We start from the raw sequence: 18,453 nt of genomic DNA on the forward strand, positions 1-18,453 counted from the left end.
CCTTGCAGCCATTGCCCTTCTGAAGGACAAGGACCCTGGGGCCTTCCTGATCAGGGACAGTCATTCATTCCAAGGAGCCTATGGGTTAGCCCTCAAGGTGGCTACACCTCCACCTAGTGCCCAGGCCTGGAAAGGTACAGAATACCCAAAGTTGGTGGGGTGGGAGTGGAGTGGGAGAAGCTACAGAGGCAAGGGGTTGTTGGGGACACTCAGTAATGGGAAGAGGCAGGAAACGACCTTTGCTGCTCAGGAGAGATTCCCATCAGGGGAGAAGCTGGGAGCCTGGAATCGGGTAAAGCTTTACTTTGTTCTTCCTTACCCTCATCTCAGGGGACCCGTTGGAACAGCTAGTCCGCCATTTCCTCATTGAGACTGGGCCCAAAGGGGTGAAGATCAAAGGTTGTCCCAGTGAACCCTACTTTGGTGAGAAGCAGGAGCCTAAGGAAAGCTCCACAGGGCCGGTTTAGGGAGAGGCCAAAGCACCTCAGGAGGGTAGAAGGGAGATCTGTGGGCACCTCAGGACTTTCTCACCTCCTTCCCCACAGGCAGCCTGTCCGCCCTGGTCTCCCAACACTCCATCTCCCCCATTTCCCTGCCCTGCTGCCTGCACATTCCCAGCAAAGGTGGGTGCTCCCCACCTCTCCTTACTCCTGTAACCAAAGGGAGAATCCAGAGGTCCTGGCCTTCCCTTGGGATGGGAGGAGTTGTTCTCCAGCAACTGGGGAAGCTTCTTCCCTCCTGAACTTCCTGTTGTTCTTCATTTCTCTCAGATCCTCTGGAAGAGACTCCTGAGGCTCCAGTGCCCACCAACATGAGCACAGCAGCAGACCTCCTGCGCCAGGGTGCTGGTAGAGACCTCTCTTTCTTCTCCCTCTCTATGGGCACCAAGCGGGGCATTGTGAATGGGGTGGCGACTGACAGCCTTGGGTGACAGGCCCTGGCAGGTGCACTTAACCTATGAAGGTGGGAGAGCCCCATATTGGTTAGAGGGTGGGGAAGGGAGTCCCCTAGGTTTGTTTTTTTTTTTAAATATATTTTTTAGTTGTAGATGGACACAATACCTTCATTTTATTTACTTTTATTTTTTATATGTGGTACTGTGGAAGGAGCCCAGTGCCTCAACACATGCTAAGCAAGTGCTCAACACATGCTAGGCAAGTGCTCTATCACTGAGCTACAGCCTCAGCCCCCAGTTTAGGTTTTCAAGCATCATAAACATGGGCATCATGGTGAGGGAGGGCGGAGAAGGCAGATCCTCAGGCTTCTTCGCCGGGTTTCTAACTCTCTAGATTATCTCCTAGGTGACTCTAGTGCGTTTTGACAGCACTGGCTGGGGAAAGTGCAAGAACTATTGGGGTGGAAGACTCAGGGGTGATACAAGACCTGGGTTGGGTACCATGCTCCTTCCTGACCCATTTCCTGCCCTCCTAGCATGCAGTGTACTGTACCTGACGTCAGTGGAGACAGAGTCACTGACTGGCCCTCAAGCTGTGGCCAGAGCCAGCTCTGCAGCTTTGAGCTGCAGCCCCCGCCCAACACCAGCTGTTGTCCACTTCAAGGTCTCAGCTCAGGGCATTACACTGACCGACAACCAAAGGAAGTGAGTCTGCGTGCCCACCCCTAGGGAACCCCATGTAAAGCCCTTGGGGGCCCAGATTTCAGAATAGAACCTTCCTTCCTCACCCGCGCCTTGCAGGCTTTTTTTTCGCCGCCATTACCCAGTGAGCAGCATCACCTTCTCCAGCACTGATCCTCAGGACCGAAGGTGAGGCTCCCTCTAAGCCCCTCCCCGCCCTACCCCCTTCCAGGAGCTGTCCCCTGGGCTATACTCCTTCACAATTCTTCTCTGATTGCAGATGGACCAACCCAGATGGGACCACCTCCAAGTAAGCCTCCCCCACCAGCCCAAGCCTCCTCTCCAAGGGACAGGGTATCTCCATCCTCCCCAACCTGGCATGGATCAGCTCCCCCACTCCCCCAGCCAGGGACATTCCCCTGTAGAAGAGACGCAAGCGCCCCACCCCTTTCTGACTTTGTTCCCGTAGGATCTTTGGTTTTGTGGCCAAGAAGCCGGGTAGCCCCTGGGAAAATGTGTGTCACCTTTTTGCGGAGCTTGACCCAGATCAGCCTGCAGGTGCCATTGTCACCTTTATCACCAAAGTTCTACTAGGCCAGAGAAAATGAAGGAAAGCCACAAGCTCAGCACACATCAACACTGTGCCCCTTCCAGCACCCCACAGCCCTCACTTCCCCTGGCCCCAAACCAGGAGCCACCACCCTCCCTGAGGAGTGGGGATTGGGCAATGGCTTGGGCATTGCCCTTCCCCCAACCCCAGCCAGCTAAGCTAAGTGGATGGGCCCATGAGATGACCTTGCATGTGAGCAGAAGGCAGAGATGGGTGTATGAGGGTGAGGAGGCATCAGCAGTTAAGCCCTAAAGGAAATCAGGACAGCCCCACGAGCAGGAGAACATCAGCCCTGGAGGGGAACCAGGTCCTGTCAGCTCCACCCAGCAGCAGGTCCCAGCATGGCAGGGAGAGGGAAAGTCTGGGGAGCAAGTCACTCCCTCCCTCTGAACAGAGATCAGAATGGGATCTCAAGAATAAGGGGAAAAAAGAGAGTCTATTTTTGTCTATAATAAAGAGTTTCTATAAACTTTCGTAGGAGTTGATACCTTATTCACAGAAGATCCGAGCCACATGCGTCCCGGGGCATACCTGAGCTCCCTGGGGGCATTCCAAGCACATGTGATCCCCTCCCTATCCTAACAGTGGTCCACATCTGCCCCCAGGAACAAGCTGCCTTCAGCTGCCACTTGGCCCTGTCCCCTCTGTACTGCAAAGAATTCCTGTTCCAGCAATACTGATAAATACAGAAACTCCATCTTTATTGGCTGTATAAACATCTCTAATCTGTACATACATTTCATACATCATAGTGCAGGGCCTGACAGAGGGCCAAGGGGCCCAGCAGCACAACAGCACGCCCACTTCCCCACAGCCCTACCCACTGTGCAAACCAAGGCCAACAGCTCCTGCTCCTTCTTCCTCCCAGCAGAAGTCAGTTTAGGGGAAGGGCTCAGGGTCAAGGGGGTAGAGGGAGATCCTAGGGCTTGGGAAGAGGGTCTATGTAAGTGCTAGAATCAAACACTGAAGCAAAACAGGCAACTGGCACAAGCAGCAAGCTGGGGCAGGCAGGGAGGGGGCAGGCAAAGGGGAGTGAGGTGCCAAGCTGCCTCTCCAGGCTCACTTGCCACAGCACGAGACGTGCCCCGGAGCCTCAGTCCAGGAGCTAGGGACAGTGGTGCAGGTGAAGAGAAGATGGACAGTGAGGCAGGAGCAAGCCTGGTCCCACATCATCTCACAGCCCCTCCTCGAACACTGTACCATCTGCGTGTGCACAGGTGCGGGAGCCAGAGACTCGGATTCTCTGCAGGATGATGGTGCCTGAGCAGGTTGGAAGTGGGTATCTCTCAAGGGAAAGAATGGAGACCCAAGAAGAATCTATGGGGCAGCAGCCAGTGAAGGGAGAGGTGGCCCAAGAGAGGCCCCCTAGCCAGCCAGGGGGAGGACAGCAGCAACTGATTCACTGTTCACGGTGAGGACAGGGAACAAAAAAAGAATTCAAGGGGAAATACCACGGTAAGTAGGAGATGAGCTGTCTCTACTCCACCCTCTGCAAGGGTCATGCCCCGATAGCAGTTGAGCCAGGGATTCATTCCACTCATGGGACCAGTGAGAGAATGGGGCTGTAGGTACACACTGACCATAGTAAGTGGGACCCACTGATACAGCAACACCATTCTATGGGCCTCTTCCTGTCCAACCAGGGACTCAAGCCCAGCAACTGATGATAAAGGTGACACCAGGTCAGAAAGGTGAAGTCTGATGGCCTGGATTGGTAAGGGGAAAGTGACTGTACCCCAGGGCCTGCTGGGTAAGCAATCCTGTGGAAGTCAGGAACCCCTGGCCCTGCAAAGGATGCGCAGAGGGAGATGGCGCAGGTCTGGAAAGCCCCTAGCCACTCAAGGGATGCAGGTCAACTTTGACTTTCTCCCCACAGCTCAGCATTCCAATGGTGGGGAAAAAGCCTCCAGAAGGTACAACAGCATCCTTCTTCCCGATGATCTTGCCATTCCGGGTGAAGAAAACCTGGCATGGGGTGGGGGTGGGCGTTGCAGAATGGTGCAAGTTCTGGCCTCTTCACTTTTTTTTTTTTGGTACTGGGGATTGAACCTAGGGGTACTCTACCAACTGAGCTAAATCTCTAGCCCTTTTCTTTTTTTTATTTAGTGACAGGGTCTCACTAAGTCACCTAGGCTGGCCTCAAACTTGTGATCCTCCTGCCTCAATCTCCTAAGTAGCTGGGATTACAGGTATGCGCCACCGTGCTCAACCTCTGGCCTCTTCTCTGCAAGCTGGAGTTACACATGCCTGAGGTCCATCACCTCCAACTCCTGGCATGGGCTCCAGGAGACATGTAGGGTGATATGAGAAATGGCCACGAGAGGGCATCCTGAGGCTGGAAAACAACTATTGCCTCGTTTTTTCAAACCCAATGACCTCAGGACACCCTCAGGGCAGCACCAGACCTTGCCCTTTCCCACCCTGGTCCTGGCCCATAGTCCTAATCCCACTAGTAGCCAACCCCTGCCCAGCCCCAGGGCCCAAGAACAACCCCTAAATCACTACTTACCACCACCTTCTTGCCCTCATGCTCCTGTTCTATCTCTTCCCCATCTTCTTCCTCTTCCTCTTCCTCCTCTTCTTCTTCCCCTTCCTGGTGCAGGTACATGACATTCCGAACATTCCGAACAGCCCGCGCAGTCGGGGACAGGATCACTGTGTCACAACTGTCATCACTGTCCCCTAGGAGACCAGAAACCTGAGTCCTTATGGAACCTCCACTCTGCCCTGAGCAGCCTGGCTCTTCCCCATACCACTCACCCTCACTGTCCAGAATATAGTCCCGGGGAAACATGATTCCACAGCCCATAATGTCCCCTTTGTAACAGCGTGGTCCAAAGGGGTCCCCCACACCACTGCCATGGAAGATCTTCCCATCATCTGTAGGAGGAGGGGAGAGGACACACTTAAAGGAGGCACTGACATGTCCCCCATCCCCACCAAGGCCAGCCTAGACAACTTAATAATACCTGCCTCAAAATGAAAAAAGATGGGAAGATGTGGAAAGGGGCATAAGATTAAAAAGAAAAGAAAGAAAAGGGACATAAAACTGGGCACAGTAGCAAAGGCCTATAATCCCAGCAAATTGGGAGGCTGAGACAAGAGGATTGCAGCTCAGGCCAGCCTCAGTAACTTAGCGAGACTCTGTCTCAAAATAAAAAAGGGGAAACTGGAATTCAGTGGTTAAGCACTCCTGGTTTCAATTGATTCAAAAAAAAAAAGGGGGGGGGTGTTGGGAGGTGGGACAGACTATCCATCAGCTAAAGGGAGAACTATTTAAAAAAAAAAAAAAGGGAGCTCAACCCTTTGTGAGGAGTAAGCATGCAAGGGAGGGGAGTGGAAAGATGAGACCAGGAACCAAAGCTCAATTCTCTTCTCAAGAAAGCCCTAAAGGAAATGGAGCACACCAAAAAAAGAAAAAGAAGAATCGGCAAATCTGCAGGAAGGGCGCAAAGGGAGCCAACTCAGAGGCCTGGAATGTCCAGTGTGGGCCCAGCTCGCCCGCCCCTGTCCTGCTTCCCTGGCTTTTAAGGGTTGGAGGAAAAGCATAGATGAGGAGAAAGCATAAGAAGCATGAGAAGAGGAAAGAGACCATTTATAAGTGATTACGAAAATGGATGTCTCTCTGCCTTTATCTCCCCCACAACCCCACATTCCCAGGGCAGCCCTCTACTTACCTGCATGATAAGCCACAGACCCTCTGCTCCAGCCAGGGTGCCTGTTCTTGGGATAATCCTGCACCAAGAAGGAAAAAAAAAAAAAAAGAATTCATGGGACCACACACATAAAAAGAGAACAGGAGAGGCGGGACACAGTGGCATGCCAGTAATCCCAGCAGCTCAGGAGGCTGAGACAGGAAGATTGCAAGTTCAAAGCCAGCCTCAGCAATGGCAAGACGCTAAGTAACTCAGTGAGACCCTGTCTCTAATAAAATACAAAAATTGGGCTGGGGATGTGGTTCAGTGGTTGAGTGCCCCTGAGTTCAATCCCTGGTACCACCCCCCCCAAAAAAAAAAAAAGGAAAAAAAAAACAGTGAAAGTGACAACTGAGACTACAATTTTTTGGAACAGGTTATAATCCAGACAGCTGTGCACCCACCCCACAGCCTCTCATGTCTCAGGCACTGGAGTGGTGAGGAAGATGCTCAGCTTTCAAGGCCAGGGCTGCAGTCTCCCAACACCCAGGCCTGGAGTTGGGGCTGGGGTATGTGGTACACAGCCTAGGCCCTCCTGGTTTTCCCAAGAGCTTCCTGACTTCATCCCAACAGCCCAAGAGCTGAGGGGGCTTCATAGGAAAAAAGTCCAGCATTTGTGCCCACCTTCCGGGCCAGCCCCAAGGCAATGTAGCATTTCTCTCCAGGGTCCACAATCTCCACCTCGAAGTAGTGGCTTCGGGTACTCAGCGGGTGCCGGGCCTGGGCCAGTCCTACATCCACAATGCTCTTGCCCTTCCCCAAGTACTCCAGCAGCTATGGAGGAAGAGCAGTCGGTGATTAGGGGACTGGTTGTCATCACACTGGAAACCTGGTCAGAGGCAGTCTGGGTACCAGTTTCCTGTGTCTGAAAGAAAAAGGATGCTACAGGTGCAACATGGCCTAAAATTCTAGGAAGGCATGGAAGAACAGGGACGGGGTCAAAGGCAGCAGCATGAGCAAGAGGAGCCTCTTGCTGAACCCACTGCCTTCCTAGAACCAGACACCCCCACCCACACAGCTTGCTGAACAACATGGAGTACCAGAAAGTATGCTGGAGGCCTCTAGGCTGGCATTCCTTCCCTGACTAAGCCCATTGACCCTCCCTGCAGGGAAAGGGAAGAAAAGAAGCTGGACAACTTTCTCAGGGGGCTTCACAGGGACAGGGGACATGCAGAAACCAGGTGACAAGTCCATGTATTTGGGGGAAGAGAACAAGCTGAGAACCCAGTTCTGCCCAGAATGTGACTGACATAATCTCTCAAGGTCTTGGTTCACTTGGCCTTAAACAGAGCTGCTCATCACAGGGTCAGAGAGATGCTGAGGGGAGCCAGGAACCCAGAATGACCAGTTCTACGCCTTCATTTCCTGGAGGGGAGGGTCAAAATGAAGACAGAGGGCAGGGTTTCCCGTTTCCAGGCCCTTGCTGCTCTTTCAGGTAGGAGAGGGGAGATGAATGATGGGTTCTCGGGGCTCTTCAGTCCTCCTGCCTGGGCATGATGGGGCGGCAACCCCCAATCTGGGAGGATTTATTTATCAGTTGTCATGGTTATAGAGGGGTTATGACTCAACCCCATCCCCTCTTTCCCCCCACCCTCAGCATCACCTGGGATTCCTTAATCCCCTTTTAATTAGCTCAACTGTCCCTGGAGACTTTCTTCTACCCTCCCACCCCTGCAGGCTTGCAGAAAACATGTTCCCTGGGGACCTCCTCCACTTATCCTTGGCAAGCCTTGGGATGCAGGCCTCCTCACCCCCCTCAAGATTCCTGCCTGAACAGGAAAGGAATTATGCTCGCCTGCACCATCATGGAGGTTTGTGCTGGCCCTGCCTGTTCATCCCCTTTCATGGTGGGAGGACAGGGGCTTACACTGCTCAGCCCTAGATACCCCTGAGAAGTGAGGGAGGATCAGGAGAAAAGTCAGAGGTGCACAGGAGGCTACCCTGATCCTGGGCCCAGAACCGCTCTGCCTTCTGTCCACCACCCTCAATACGCTCCTGTGGCCTGGGCTCCTGCTCAGCATCTCTCCCCAGCCAGATGGGAGGGGTGTGGCTTGGCCAGTGCACATTAACTCCTTTCCACTCCACCCAGTCCAAGCAGCCCCCAGCCCACCCTCTCCACCCAGCATTGCAGAACTGGGTGGGGGACCCCACAGCTGCCCTTGACCCACTCCATCCAATTGGCCTGAGTGTAGGAAACAGAGTGTTCTCCAGTTCCACAGCCAAAAGGCGGCCGATCCAGATTCTGATCCTTGGGAAAAACCCGCCCAAATATTCCCTCTACCTCAGAGGCAGAAGGCAGCTGGTGTAGTTCTAAGGCGAGGGTGGGGGCTGCTTCCCAAAGCTAAAAGGCCAGAAGAACAACCTGCGCTGACATAGCAGAGGGCTCAGGTTCACTGGTGACATCTGGATAACTGGGCTCTTGAACAGCATGACCTCTTTAAGAATGGAACCACCCTCTCTTCAGTGGAGAAGTCACCAGAAATCACCTGTCCCCCACCCCAAGCTCTCTGGAGTCTTCTCAGAGCAATGAGAAGGCACAGTGGAGAGTTCGGCTCCTCTGATGGCTGCTTTCTTGAGTACAGTGCCTTCCTCCCCTCCTTGGGCCACTACTGTTAGGAACCCACACTGGGTGCAATGTTAGCTCTAGAGTCTGAGTTGCCAGCATCTTTGTGTGGGTCCTTCAGTCTGTGCCTCAGATATCTCAGTTTGAAAGAGAATCCAAAAGATTCAGGTTCAGGTGCTAACTCCTACTACTTCACAGCCATAACCTTGAACAAGTTGATATTCACCTCTTTAAGCCTCAGTTTCTTCACCAGTAAAATAGGGACAATAATTCTTACATCTCGAAAACAGCTGAAAAGACTAAATGAAGTGAGTGTTAAGTGCTTAGCATGGAGCCTGACCTCTGGTAGGGGACAATACACATTCTACCTCCCCCTACAACAGGAAATGGGAATTATATTAGAACTACCAATCACAAAGAAGGATATGGTCTTTCATTTCTACCCTTATCTCCAACTAGAATGACCAACCAGAACCAATGACCACTCCCCAGTCACTCTACTCCAAGCATCCTCCCCCTCTGCATGTCCCTCTGAATCTTTGGTGCAGGTAGGGGGAACCCTTTCCTTGGAACCTTCAAGCTGCCCTGACTTCCCCCACTGGTGAACTTGATGCCACCCCGAGGAGGCTACAGATCAGGGTGCTCTGCACCCGACACCCTCCCTTGCCCCTCCTCCCTGGCTGGTACCTGCCCTCCTTCCTTTGCCAGCAGAGACCCTAATCCCTCTTGACAGGAGCCAATAAGGGCTCAACACCTGAGGGCCCAGAAGCAGCTGAAACAGGAATCAAGTACATGCTCCCCAGCGGCCAGCTCAGGCCCCAACACGGTCTCCTTCTGGGTTGGGTCTGGGAAGGACCTCTGAGAGGGTGGGGCCTCTTTCACCTCCCTGTGTTATCAAAGGCTGCCTGATCTGTCGCTAAGGAGTTGTCAGAAGAGATATAAACAATAAACAAAGACAGATTAAGTCTAATACTCCAGCCGAATCCACAGCCCCCTCACCCTCCACACAGGACCTCACTCTGTAAGGCTGGAGGGCAGCAGCAATTTTTCAACAGCCCTCTGAACTTGGATAAGGGGAAACTGAGGCCAAAGAAAGCAGAGAAAGAACTCCACTCAGGAAAGAGCCACATCTGCCCCATACAAAGACTCAGAGCAAACATAACTAAATATTAACAATCAATCCAGAGAATAGATCTATGGGATGTTCTCTTTACTTTTTCAACTTTTCTGTAAGCTTGAAATTTTCTATAATGAAAGGTTAGAGAGAGAAAAGAAGGGCCAGGAATTGAACTGACTCTACTTTATGGGAAGAAACAGTGAGAAGGGAGAAAAAAGGATCACTGAGACCCCAAAATTGAGAAAAGAGATGGGAGTAAAAGAATACAAAGGCAGTCAAATAAACTTACTTAGAAGGGCCTTGGCTAAAGACACTAGACAGGAGAATTCCCAGAAGAGAGGGAATTTAAATCTAGGGACTTCAGATTCAACTCATGAGGAAGGGAGTGGAAAGACAGATGACTGTCCACAGAAGAGCAGGGTTGGTGACTGGGAGCTACAGTACAAAAGAGTATCGTTACTATACATTGCTGGCCTAGGAAAAGATCAAAATTCAAAATACAGATTCTACTGAATGCAGATAGCTTTTATATCAAACGAAATGAGTCTAATCCTCCAGCAGTATCCACAGCTCCCACTCTTTACATAGGACCTCATTTTGCAAGGTTTAGGGGCAGTAACAATTCATATCATAAAGTTGGAAAATCTTTTTTTTTTTAGTTATAGATGGACACAATATCTTTATTTTATGTATGTATGTGATGCTGAGGATCAAACCCAGTGCCTCATGCATGCAAGGCAAATGCTCAACCACTGAGGCACAACCCCTGCCCAAGTTGGAAAATCTTAAGTCAAACTATAGGTCGGGATCATCAGTTTTAGATGGTGGAAAAGATAGTGAATAAGAGTCAAAGAATATCTGAGTCTACTTTTGCTACTAGTTAGCTAACATCTGAACAAGTCTCTTCACTTTTATCTGCTACTATTTTTTTCATTGAGCTATTTCAATGATTAGGGGAAGGGGCTACTATCATCTTATTTGGGGGCTGAGGATACTAAATGTCTTGCATACTGAAGAATTGTCCCAAGTAAATCATGAACAATCTCCCATGGAGAAATTCTAGACTAGGTCAAATCTAAGGCTCTACCAAGTCCTCATGGTTCTAAAGCACTCTACTGAGAACATCGCACAGGACAGGAAAAGACTGCAACAGCAGCAGGGGCCTGGAATTCAGGGAAGGGCTCCCCAGTAGAGGGGGACATAAAAAAAAAAAAAAGGGAGGGGCAAAGAGGAGAAACAACTCTGCTAGACATCTTTAGAAAAGAGGCGATATGGAATGGCTCAAATGATGTCTCCCTGGGTCCCTCCAGGCTGACACAGCTCTGATTGCTGGGTTAGAAACACAGTGGGTGAGGTTGGAGCTGTAGCTCAGTGGCAAAGCACTTGCCTGGCATGCATGAGGCACTGAATTCAGCTGCCAGCAGAATTCAATCCTTAGCACCACTTAAAAATAAATAAAATAAAGGCATTCTGTTCATCTACAACTACAAAAAAAATTAACAAGAAAGAAACACAGTGGGTGGTAAGAAGGGACAGGATGGGGAGGCAAAGAGATGAGGTGGGGGGCTGGGAGGCCCAAGGCAATGAAACAAATCAGGGAAGAAACCACTCAACCCTCTTATGAAAGATGGGACAGTTGGCAAGACTAGAAGAAGGTACATATCTCTCAAGAGTTCATACCCACATCTGCCCAAGGGGAGCAAGTACTCAGAGAGCAAGCGGTCCCACCCTGCTAGCTGCCCTAAGCTAGGGTGAGGGTCTGATAGAAGAGCTAAACTCTATAGCCTATGTCTAAGAAAGAAAAAATTCACAAATGAGTGGCCTGAGGGCACTGAGGGGAGGGTGGGGAGGAAGGAAGGCTATTTATAAATGTCTACAGGATTCCGTGTCAATTAGAAAAGATGCCTGGGAGGAGCTGGGAGCAGAGTGGGGACAGGTCCAGGCAGGGAAAGGATGCCAGGAAAAAACTCTTGAGGAGAGGTCAGAGATGAGAGCTGGAACACTGCCCTGGCTCAGGCCCAAGTTCAACTATGTAGATATTGTCAAAATTATGGTAGAAGGGGAAAAGAAAAGAAAGCAATGAAAGTCAAGGAGTAGGCATCTGAGGTCTTTTGATTCAAAGCCACAGTAGCCCCTGGACCCCAGAGCCAGAGGGGTACACAGAGGGGAACGGAACACACTTTCTACCATTTTCCCTGAGTTCTGCTCACCCTGAACTCCACAAGGGAGAGGACTTGCTCATAATCCACTCCCACCCCCCACTGTTCTGTTTTCCTATCAAAGGCTGATTTGAAAACAGCCTGGGTAGGGGTCAGAAGGCCAGAGGGTGGAAAAAAAGGCCAGGCTGGGAGCAAGGGGCAGCAGAGGGACAATTCGAAGTGGGAGGCCTGAGCAGCCCAGTGGAGGTCAGGGCCAGACTTGACTCAGTGTCCAGTCACTCCCAACACAGCAAGAGACACTGAAGGCAGACTAGAGGACTTCCCTCTCTCAAGGTTCATGCGATTCACAAGAGTGAGACAAAAGTAGGTCTCTGAAGAAAACGAAGACAACAAGCTCCAGAGGCTCAAAAATTCTCCCTGACTCTTCTAATCCTCAATAAAATGGTTGGGGAAGAGAAAAGAGACTGAAACTGAAGCTTATTCAACAAAGATCTCCAAGAACCTCCCCCCACTTATATGGGGCTGGTGACCACACCTGTCCCACAGCATCTTGAATGGAAAGCTGAGCTAGCATCAAGCCAGGAGGGGAATGCAGGCATTCGGCCTCCAAATCAGCCCCCAGCCCTTCAAAGGCAGGCAGGTGGAGCAGTAGATGGCACCAGACACTGAAGGAATCAAATCAGTCAAAGACAGCTTCCATACTTCCCAAGAGTCAACAACTAGCCTGAGACCTCAAATGAAAGAGAAGCGAAAAAAAAGAAATCAGTGCTAAAGAGAACATGGATTTGGACTCCAAGAATCATGTCACGGGCCCAGGCTATCCTGCCCAAACACCCACTTCCCAAAGCCCTGCAAAAAATACTGTCCAGGCTCCCGATTCTTAGCCACTCAGATGCGTTCAAATGTCCACAGGGGTCCTTCCCAGCCCTCTCTGCCCCCACTCCCACTGCACTTTACTCACAGTCCCGCAGACTCTGACATCATGCAGCCGGCCCCATTCATCCTCATAACTATCCACCATCATAATGCTGTCATCCTCACGGCCCAGCTCAGCATTGAGGTGCAATCGCACCTCCTCACCCAGGGAGTGCATGCCGACTGCTGGGAACAGTCCATCTGGTGACATGGGCATGATGGTGGAGCCCACCTGCAGTGGAGGAAGGGAGAAAACTTTGTTCAGAGCCTCTCTTTTCAATTTTACTATAACAACTCACTTTTGCACAGCTCATCTAATTCTCACAAGGGCACTTTAAAGATGATGTAACCAGCTGGGAGTGGTGGTACACACCTGTAATCCCAGCAAGTCGGAAGACTGAGGCAGGAGGATCACAAATTCAAAGCCAGCTTCAGCAACTTAGTGAGGCCCTAAGCAACTCAGTGAGACCCTGTCTTAAAGTAAAACATAAAAAGGGCTGGGGATATGGTTTAGTGGTTAAGTGCAGCTGGGTTCAATCCCAGGTACCAAAAAAAAAAATAAAAAATAAAGATGATGCAACCAATAATTATGACACATACTGACAGATCTTAAAAAGAGATATAGCCAGGGCTGGGGTTGTGGCTCAGAGGTAGAGAGTTTGCCTCCCTAGTAAAGCACTGGGTTCAATCCTCAGCACCACATAAAAATTAAATTACCACCTATGACTAAAAAATAAATATTAAAAAAAAAGAGGTATAGCCAAGTGTGGTGGCACATACCTGTAATCCTGGTGACTCTGGAGGCTGAGGCAGGAGGATTACAAGTTTGAGGCCAGCCTCAACAATTCAGCAAGACCCAGTATCAAAATAAAAAAGAAAAAGGGCTGTGGCCAGGCACAGTGGAGCATGCCTATAATCCCAGCAGCTTGGAAGGCTGAGGCAGGAGGGTCACGAGTTCAAAGCCAACCTAAGCAAAAGAGAGGCACTAAGCAACTTAGTGAGACCCTGACTCTAAATTTAAAAATACAAAATAGGGGCTAGGGATGTGGCTCAGTGGTCAAGTGCCCCTGAGTTCAATCCCCAGTACCATTAAAAAAAAGGCTGTGGATATAGCTCAATGGTAGAGTATCCCTGGGTTAAATACCCAGTATGGCAAAAAATAAAATAAAAAATAAACAATCCAGAAGTACAGAAAACTTTAAAATTTTGCTAAGTACTCTCCTGGCAGAGCAAGGTATCCACAGAGCTAGAAGGCAAAGACAAGTCTCTGGACTTACTGTCAGTACTTTGGGGACATGTATGTGTGCACGGCAGTGGGAAAGTACAGAGGCATAGCTGCTAACAGGGCAGGACACTCAACCAAGGCCTGAGAAAGCAACTGTCCAGGGCAGGAGAGGGAGCTGGGTAAAGAGAGAAAGCTGAGTATCTCTCCTTTCTATTTGTTCTTGTCCCAACTCTTCACCACTACTAGTCTCTCTCTGGAGAGAAAAAGGAAGGAGAAGTGAAAGAAGGAAAATCAACCACAGAAAGGATGCGTTATCCCTGAGAGCACACAAGTCAAAAACCCATAGGGGCCCTCCAGCCTATGCAGTCACGTCACATCTTCCCCGGATTTGTTTGCTCAAAATCTTCCCCCACGGCTGGGGATATAGCTCAGTTAGTAGACAGCTTGCCTTGCATGCACAAGTCCCTGGGTTCAATCCCCAGCATCACAAAAAAAAAAAAAAAATCTTCCCCCAAGTCACCCAATTCTGCTCCCACATTTTCTGCTCATCTTCTACTTGCTGCACTGACTTGCCCTCCAGGCCTATCATCTGGGGCACCTAGCTGCCTAGGCAGGGAAAGTATCTTCGACACACAAGGAATTTTAGGTGTATGTGAAGTTGGACTGAAGGAGATGGGAACCAAGTACATGTCTCTCTGGGCAAACCCCAGCCAGTGGACTCATCCCAGTTGCTCCCACAAACCCTTGGGCACCTTCAAGTCACTGGAATCCACCCAGGATTTCCTACTCACCCGCTTGCCATTTTTGGTGAAGAAGATCTGGGCAGTCTGCACATCAAAGGACACAGGCTCAATGCCACAGCCAATCCGATCCCCAGAGTTGCACTTTGACCCAAACTGGCGGCCCTTGGCTCGACCATTGTACAGCCTGTAAAGTGAGTGGCTCAGACATGAGATTAACTGCCCCCCACCTTACCAGATGTTCCACTCCGGATGGCATCCATCTGCATCCTGGCATGACCTCCACCCTCTCCCCAAAATTTGCACACCTGCAAGGGTAGCCACCAGGCCAACTTCTATCCTGACCAGAAAAGCTCTATGAAAACACCCAAGACAGGAGAAGGAATGGAAAAATTGTCCTTCATACCTACAATTCCTAAATCCACAGGAAAGGGGTTAGGTTCTATAGGGACCACTTACTTGCCATCATCAGCATGGTAGGCTACAGAGTCAGGCAGCCAGCCAGGCTGGTGGTCCAAGCTATAATACTGAGGAACCAGCCCCACAGCAATGGTGCCCCGGACACCACTGTCCACAATAGACACCTGGAGGGAAGAGAACAGGACACGGTTATCAGGGATGGGCAATGAAATGCACTGATGCAGGTAGGGAGGAAGGGGAGTTTAATGATCAAAAGGCTTAATGAGACAAAAGACATGGAAATCAGAGAAAGGACCGGCAGAGAGAGAACTGGGGAAGCTGGAGTCCTACTTTCCCATGATTACTTAGACAATTATTTCTGAGCTATGGAAAAACATAGGAGTAGACAGTGGGTTTGGATTATGGGGTAGGAAAGCAACAGGGTCAAAGTCTGGGATATGAGTCAAAGTTCGCCTAGGTGAGGGTGAGGGGCAGAAGAAGGGACAGGGTGGTAGAACTCCAGGGCCCCTATCTCTCAGATCAGGGGCCACACTATCCTGCATCCTTTTCCCAGCTAAGGCTAGCCTAATGGAAAATGAAAAGGACAGGATCATTAATCCAGTGAAGATACTCCTTGGAACTTGATGCTCTCACCCCTGACTTCACCCCTGCTCTGCCCAACCACTGCTTGATCACCTCGAAATAATTGCTGTCCTTGGTCAGGGGTCGAGAAGCCACGTAGCAGCCAACTTCACCAGAGTTGCCATGGTAACTAAAGGAGGAATGAGGGAAGAGTTCCATTAGCAGCCAGGCCCAGGAATGGGGAAGAAGGCCTCAGTATCCCAACTGTACCCTGCCAGGCCTAGCACAGAGGAGAATCCTTCAGACCACATTTCAGGATATCTGCATCCCATCACAACACAATACTTAAGGTCACTCACCCCTCCCACCAACTACAGCCAGGGTCCAATGCAACACAAGCCTGGCTTCTTCAGCTCCAGTGGGGAAATGCAGAGCCTCCCTCAGTTGCCTAATAGGGGTCTCACAACCCTGTCTAACCTCAGACCCTCATGCTGCAGCTTTAGGCCCTTGCCTCTGGCTCTGTCCTCAGTGGATCTGGAGAACAGCTGGTCTCTAGCCTCTGTACCAAAGCCCTTTGCAGACTGGAAGACAGTTACTCAGTCCCCAGTCCTCAGTTTTCTTGACTCTAGGCTAAATAATACTACTTCCTTCCCCCATCAGTGACTACTCTGTGAAAGAGGCTAGGAAGGAGTGAGAGAAGGTGTTCAAGACAGAAAAAAAGATAAACCTACACAAACCAAAGGGTTGGAAAAACACAAGAGGTGGTGAAAAGAATGCATTACAGAACCGTCCTTCCCCAAACAGGAGGGCCGCTGCCTTTCACCAAGTCCAGTTTCTGACACATGGGCAGAAGGGGACTCAGACACTCAAGACTCATTACAGTCTTCTCAACAAAGAACTCAGGGTACTCCTATATTTGACCTGTGACTCAATGAGAAAGGCAGAGGGGAATACAGGGTAAAGCAACACATACTGCTCCACTCAGAAAGTCAACACATTCCCCTGTGTAGACAGTCCCCTTCCTCTGAAAAAGCCCCCCTTTGCCTCTTAAGATCTGCTACAGAAAGGAAAATGTGGAACCATTCCCCTAAACTCACCTCAAAGTGTCTCCATCTACAAGAATATGTTTAAACCTCTCCTGATATCGGAAAGCCCGAACCTCTCGAATCTCCCGGATCCGCCGACGCCAATTCAGAAACCGGTAGTGCAGGTTGAGGTCATCCATCTTGTTCATGAGAACAAACCTGCTGAGGGAATAAGAGACTGAGGAGGAAGCAAGGCTCTGAGCAAAGCACCTCATCCTGCTCAACCCTGAATGTGGAGAGGGCACTAGACTTGAGGCCCTTTGCCCAATTATGACTTATCTCATAATCCCCATCCTTATCCTTTCATTCAACATTTAATGCACTTCTACTGTGCACTGTCTTAGGTGCTAGAAACAGAACTATGAACAAGATGAACGGGATTCCTGCTCTGTCATAGGGTTGCCATTTTAGTCAGTGGAGGAAAAAACAGAGGCTGTGACAAAGAATGGTGGAGGAATGGTCTCTTTGAGGAGGTGACATTTGAGTTGAAAAGGAGCTGGGCATAAGACAGCCCAAGAAAGAGCATTCCAGGCACGGGGGAGAACCAAGGTACAGGTCCTTGGGTGGAAGAGAGCTGGCATGGTAAAGAAAGAGAAAGCCAGGGCAGGTGGCGTGTAGGGAAGGTAAGAATGGAAAGGAAGATAAGAAGGCAGGAACCAAGTAGAGGCCCTATAGACCATGGTAAAGAGTTTGAATTTTATTCCAAGTATGATGGGAAACTTCTGGGGAGTTTTAAGAAAAAAATGATATGATCTTAAAGCTCACTTAGGCTTCAGGCTATTGCAGCAGTTCAGATGAGATATGGCATCCATTAAGATGGTAGCAGCTAAGGAGAAGAATGGGATGATCTGGGTATTTAAACAATCTGCAGGGGCTGGGGGTGTGGCTCAGTGGTAGAGTGCTTGCCTAGTATGTGTGATGCACTGGGTTTGATTCCCAACACCACATGCAAAAAAATAAATCAAATTTTAAAAAATTCATCAAAAACAAATAAAAATATATATATAAAAAACCCAACAACCTGCAGTACCAACATACAACTGAATGAACAAATTTCTCCTGAGAGCCAAAAGTGAGAAAAAAGTGAGATACTCTTCTCTTCCCATATCCCAACTTCGGACCAGATCTTTGCACACAGTAGGTGCATGGCAAACCTAGGCTGGGTTGAGTTCAATCCCAATGCTCATTTGTAGTAGCTACAACCCACCACGTGGCCCAGAACAGTAGACACCTGTAGGGCAGCCTAAGACTCCATCCCGGGCTCTTCGCCAGGTCTAAACCCCAGATACATGCTAGCGCCCCAGACCTTTGCGCATCTGCTTATCCTTGAAACCCATAGCGACTTCGCTGGGCCCCGCCTCCACCCCAACGGTCTAGTTAATCAGACTGGACCGGGTGGTAACAAGGCCCCTGCCTATCAGTGTGCCACGCCCCGTCTCCCCAGGCCTTGCACCAGGCAAGGGTACACTGCGGGAGGAAGACCAGTGACCAGAGCGCAAGGCCCCGCCCCTGGCACCGGAGCCCCCGCCCAGGACCCCCGCCTCGGACTCTGGGGAGACCCGAGGCCTCCGGGACCCCGCCCCGATCCCCGCCTACCGGGGCCGCCGCGTCCTCCTCATCCATAGGCCTCTCAGCTCCGCACACAAGCTCTTCGGCCGCCACCACCACACACATCCGGGTCCCCGCCCTTCCTACGCTCCTAAAGACCCGCCCCCACCGCCCGCCTTGGCCAATCTTCAGATGTCTTTGATGAAGGGCACCTTCAGCAGCCAATCGAAGGACGCAAG

At 50.4% G+C, this 18,453-nt stretch overlaps 2 protein-coding genes across 12 annotated transcripts in view; one reads left to right on the forward strand and one right to left on the reverse strand.

Annotated features, from left to right (window-relative positions):
* The window catches only part of Tns2 (tensin 2), a 17,252-nt gene extending 13,710 nt beyond the window's left edge, over positions 1 to 3,542 (forward strand). For 7 of the 9 annotated variants that reach the window (XM_046435928.2, XM_058576352.1, XM_058576353.1 and 4 more), the window contains 8 exons: positions 9 to 134; positions 331 to 423; positions 546 to 623; positions 771 to 848; positions 1,432 to 1,600; positions 1,697 to 1,765; positions 1,857 to 1,886; positions 2,046 to 2,659. In XM_046435928.2, coding sequence (XP_046291884.1) covers positions 9 to 134; positions 331 to 423; positions 546 to 623; positions 771 to 848; positions 1,432 to 1,600; positions 1,697 to 1,765; positions 1,857 to 1,886; positions 2,046 to 2,184 — 782 coding nt within the window. In that variant the 3' untranslated portion in view covers positions 2,185 to 2,659. Of the gene's footprint in view, positions 1 to 8; positions 135 to 330; positions 424 to 545; positions 624 to 770; positions 849 to 1,431; positions 1,601 to 1,696; positions 1,766 to 1,856; positions 1,887 to 2,045; positions 2,660 to 3,403 lie in introns of those variants that run through there. The other 2 variants (XM_046435930.2, XM_058576354.1) reach the window with 2 other exon arrangements.
* Positions 1 to 18,382, reverse strand: part of Spryd3 (SPRY domain containing 3) — a 24,096-nt gene extending 5,714 nt beyond the window's left edge. Inside the window, exons 1-11 of one of the 3 annotated variants that reach the window (XM_046435936.2) lie at positions 18,263 to 18,382; positions 16,679 to 16,825; positions 15,696 to 15,771; positions 15,060 to 15,184; positions 14,652 to 14,787; positions 12,682 to 12,867; positions 6,506 to 6,655; positions 5,864 to 5,921; positions 4,947 to 5,066; positions 4,696 to 4,868; positions 2,867 to 4,151 (exon numbers count right to left, since the gene is read on the reverse strand). In XM_046435936.2, coding sequence (XP_046291892.1) covers positions 4,017 to 4,151; positions 4,696 to 4,868; positions 4,947 to 5,066; positions 5,864 to 5,921; positions 6,506 to 6,655; positions 12,682 to 12,867; positions 14,652 to 14,787; positions 15,060 to 15,184; positions 15,696 to 15,771; positions 16,679 to 16,825; positions 18,263 to 18,285 — 1,329 coding nt within the window. In that variant the 5' untranslated portion in view covers positions 18,286 to 18,382 and the 3' untranslated portion in view covers positions 2,867 to 4,016. Of the gene's footprint in view, positions 1 to 2,866; positions 4,152 to 4,695; positions 4,869 to 4,946; positions 5,067 to 5,863; positions 5,922 to 6,505; positions 6,656 to 12,681; positions 12,868 to 14,651; positions 14,788 to 15,059; positions 15,185 to 15,695; positions 15,772 to 16,678; positions 16,829 to 18,262 lie in introns of those variants that run through there. The other 2 variants (XM_046435935.2, XM_058576360.1) reach the window with 2 other exon arrangements.
* Positions 18,383 to 18,453: the final 71 nt, after the last annotated feature.

This window comes from Marmota monax, unplaced genomic scaffold (genome assembly GCF_021218885.2).
Source record: "Marmota monax isolate L192 unplaced genomic scaffold, Marmota_monax_Labrador192_F-V1.1 WCK01_AAM20220418_F8-fsc00012, whole genome shotgun sequence".
NCBI lineage: Eukaryota > Metazoa > Chordata > Mammalia > Rodentia > Sciuridae > Marmota > Marmota monax.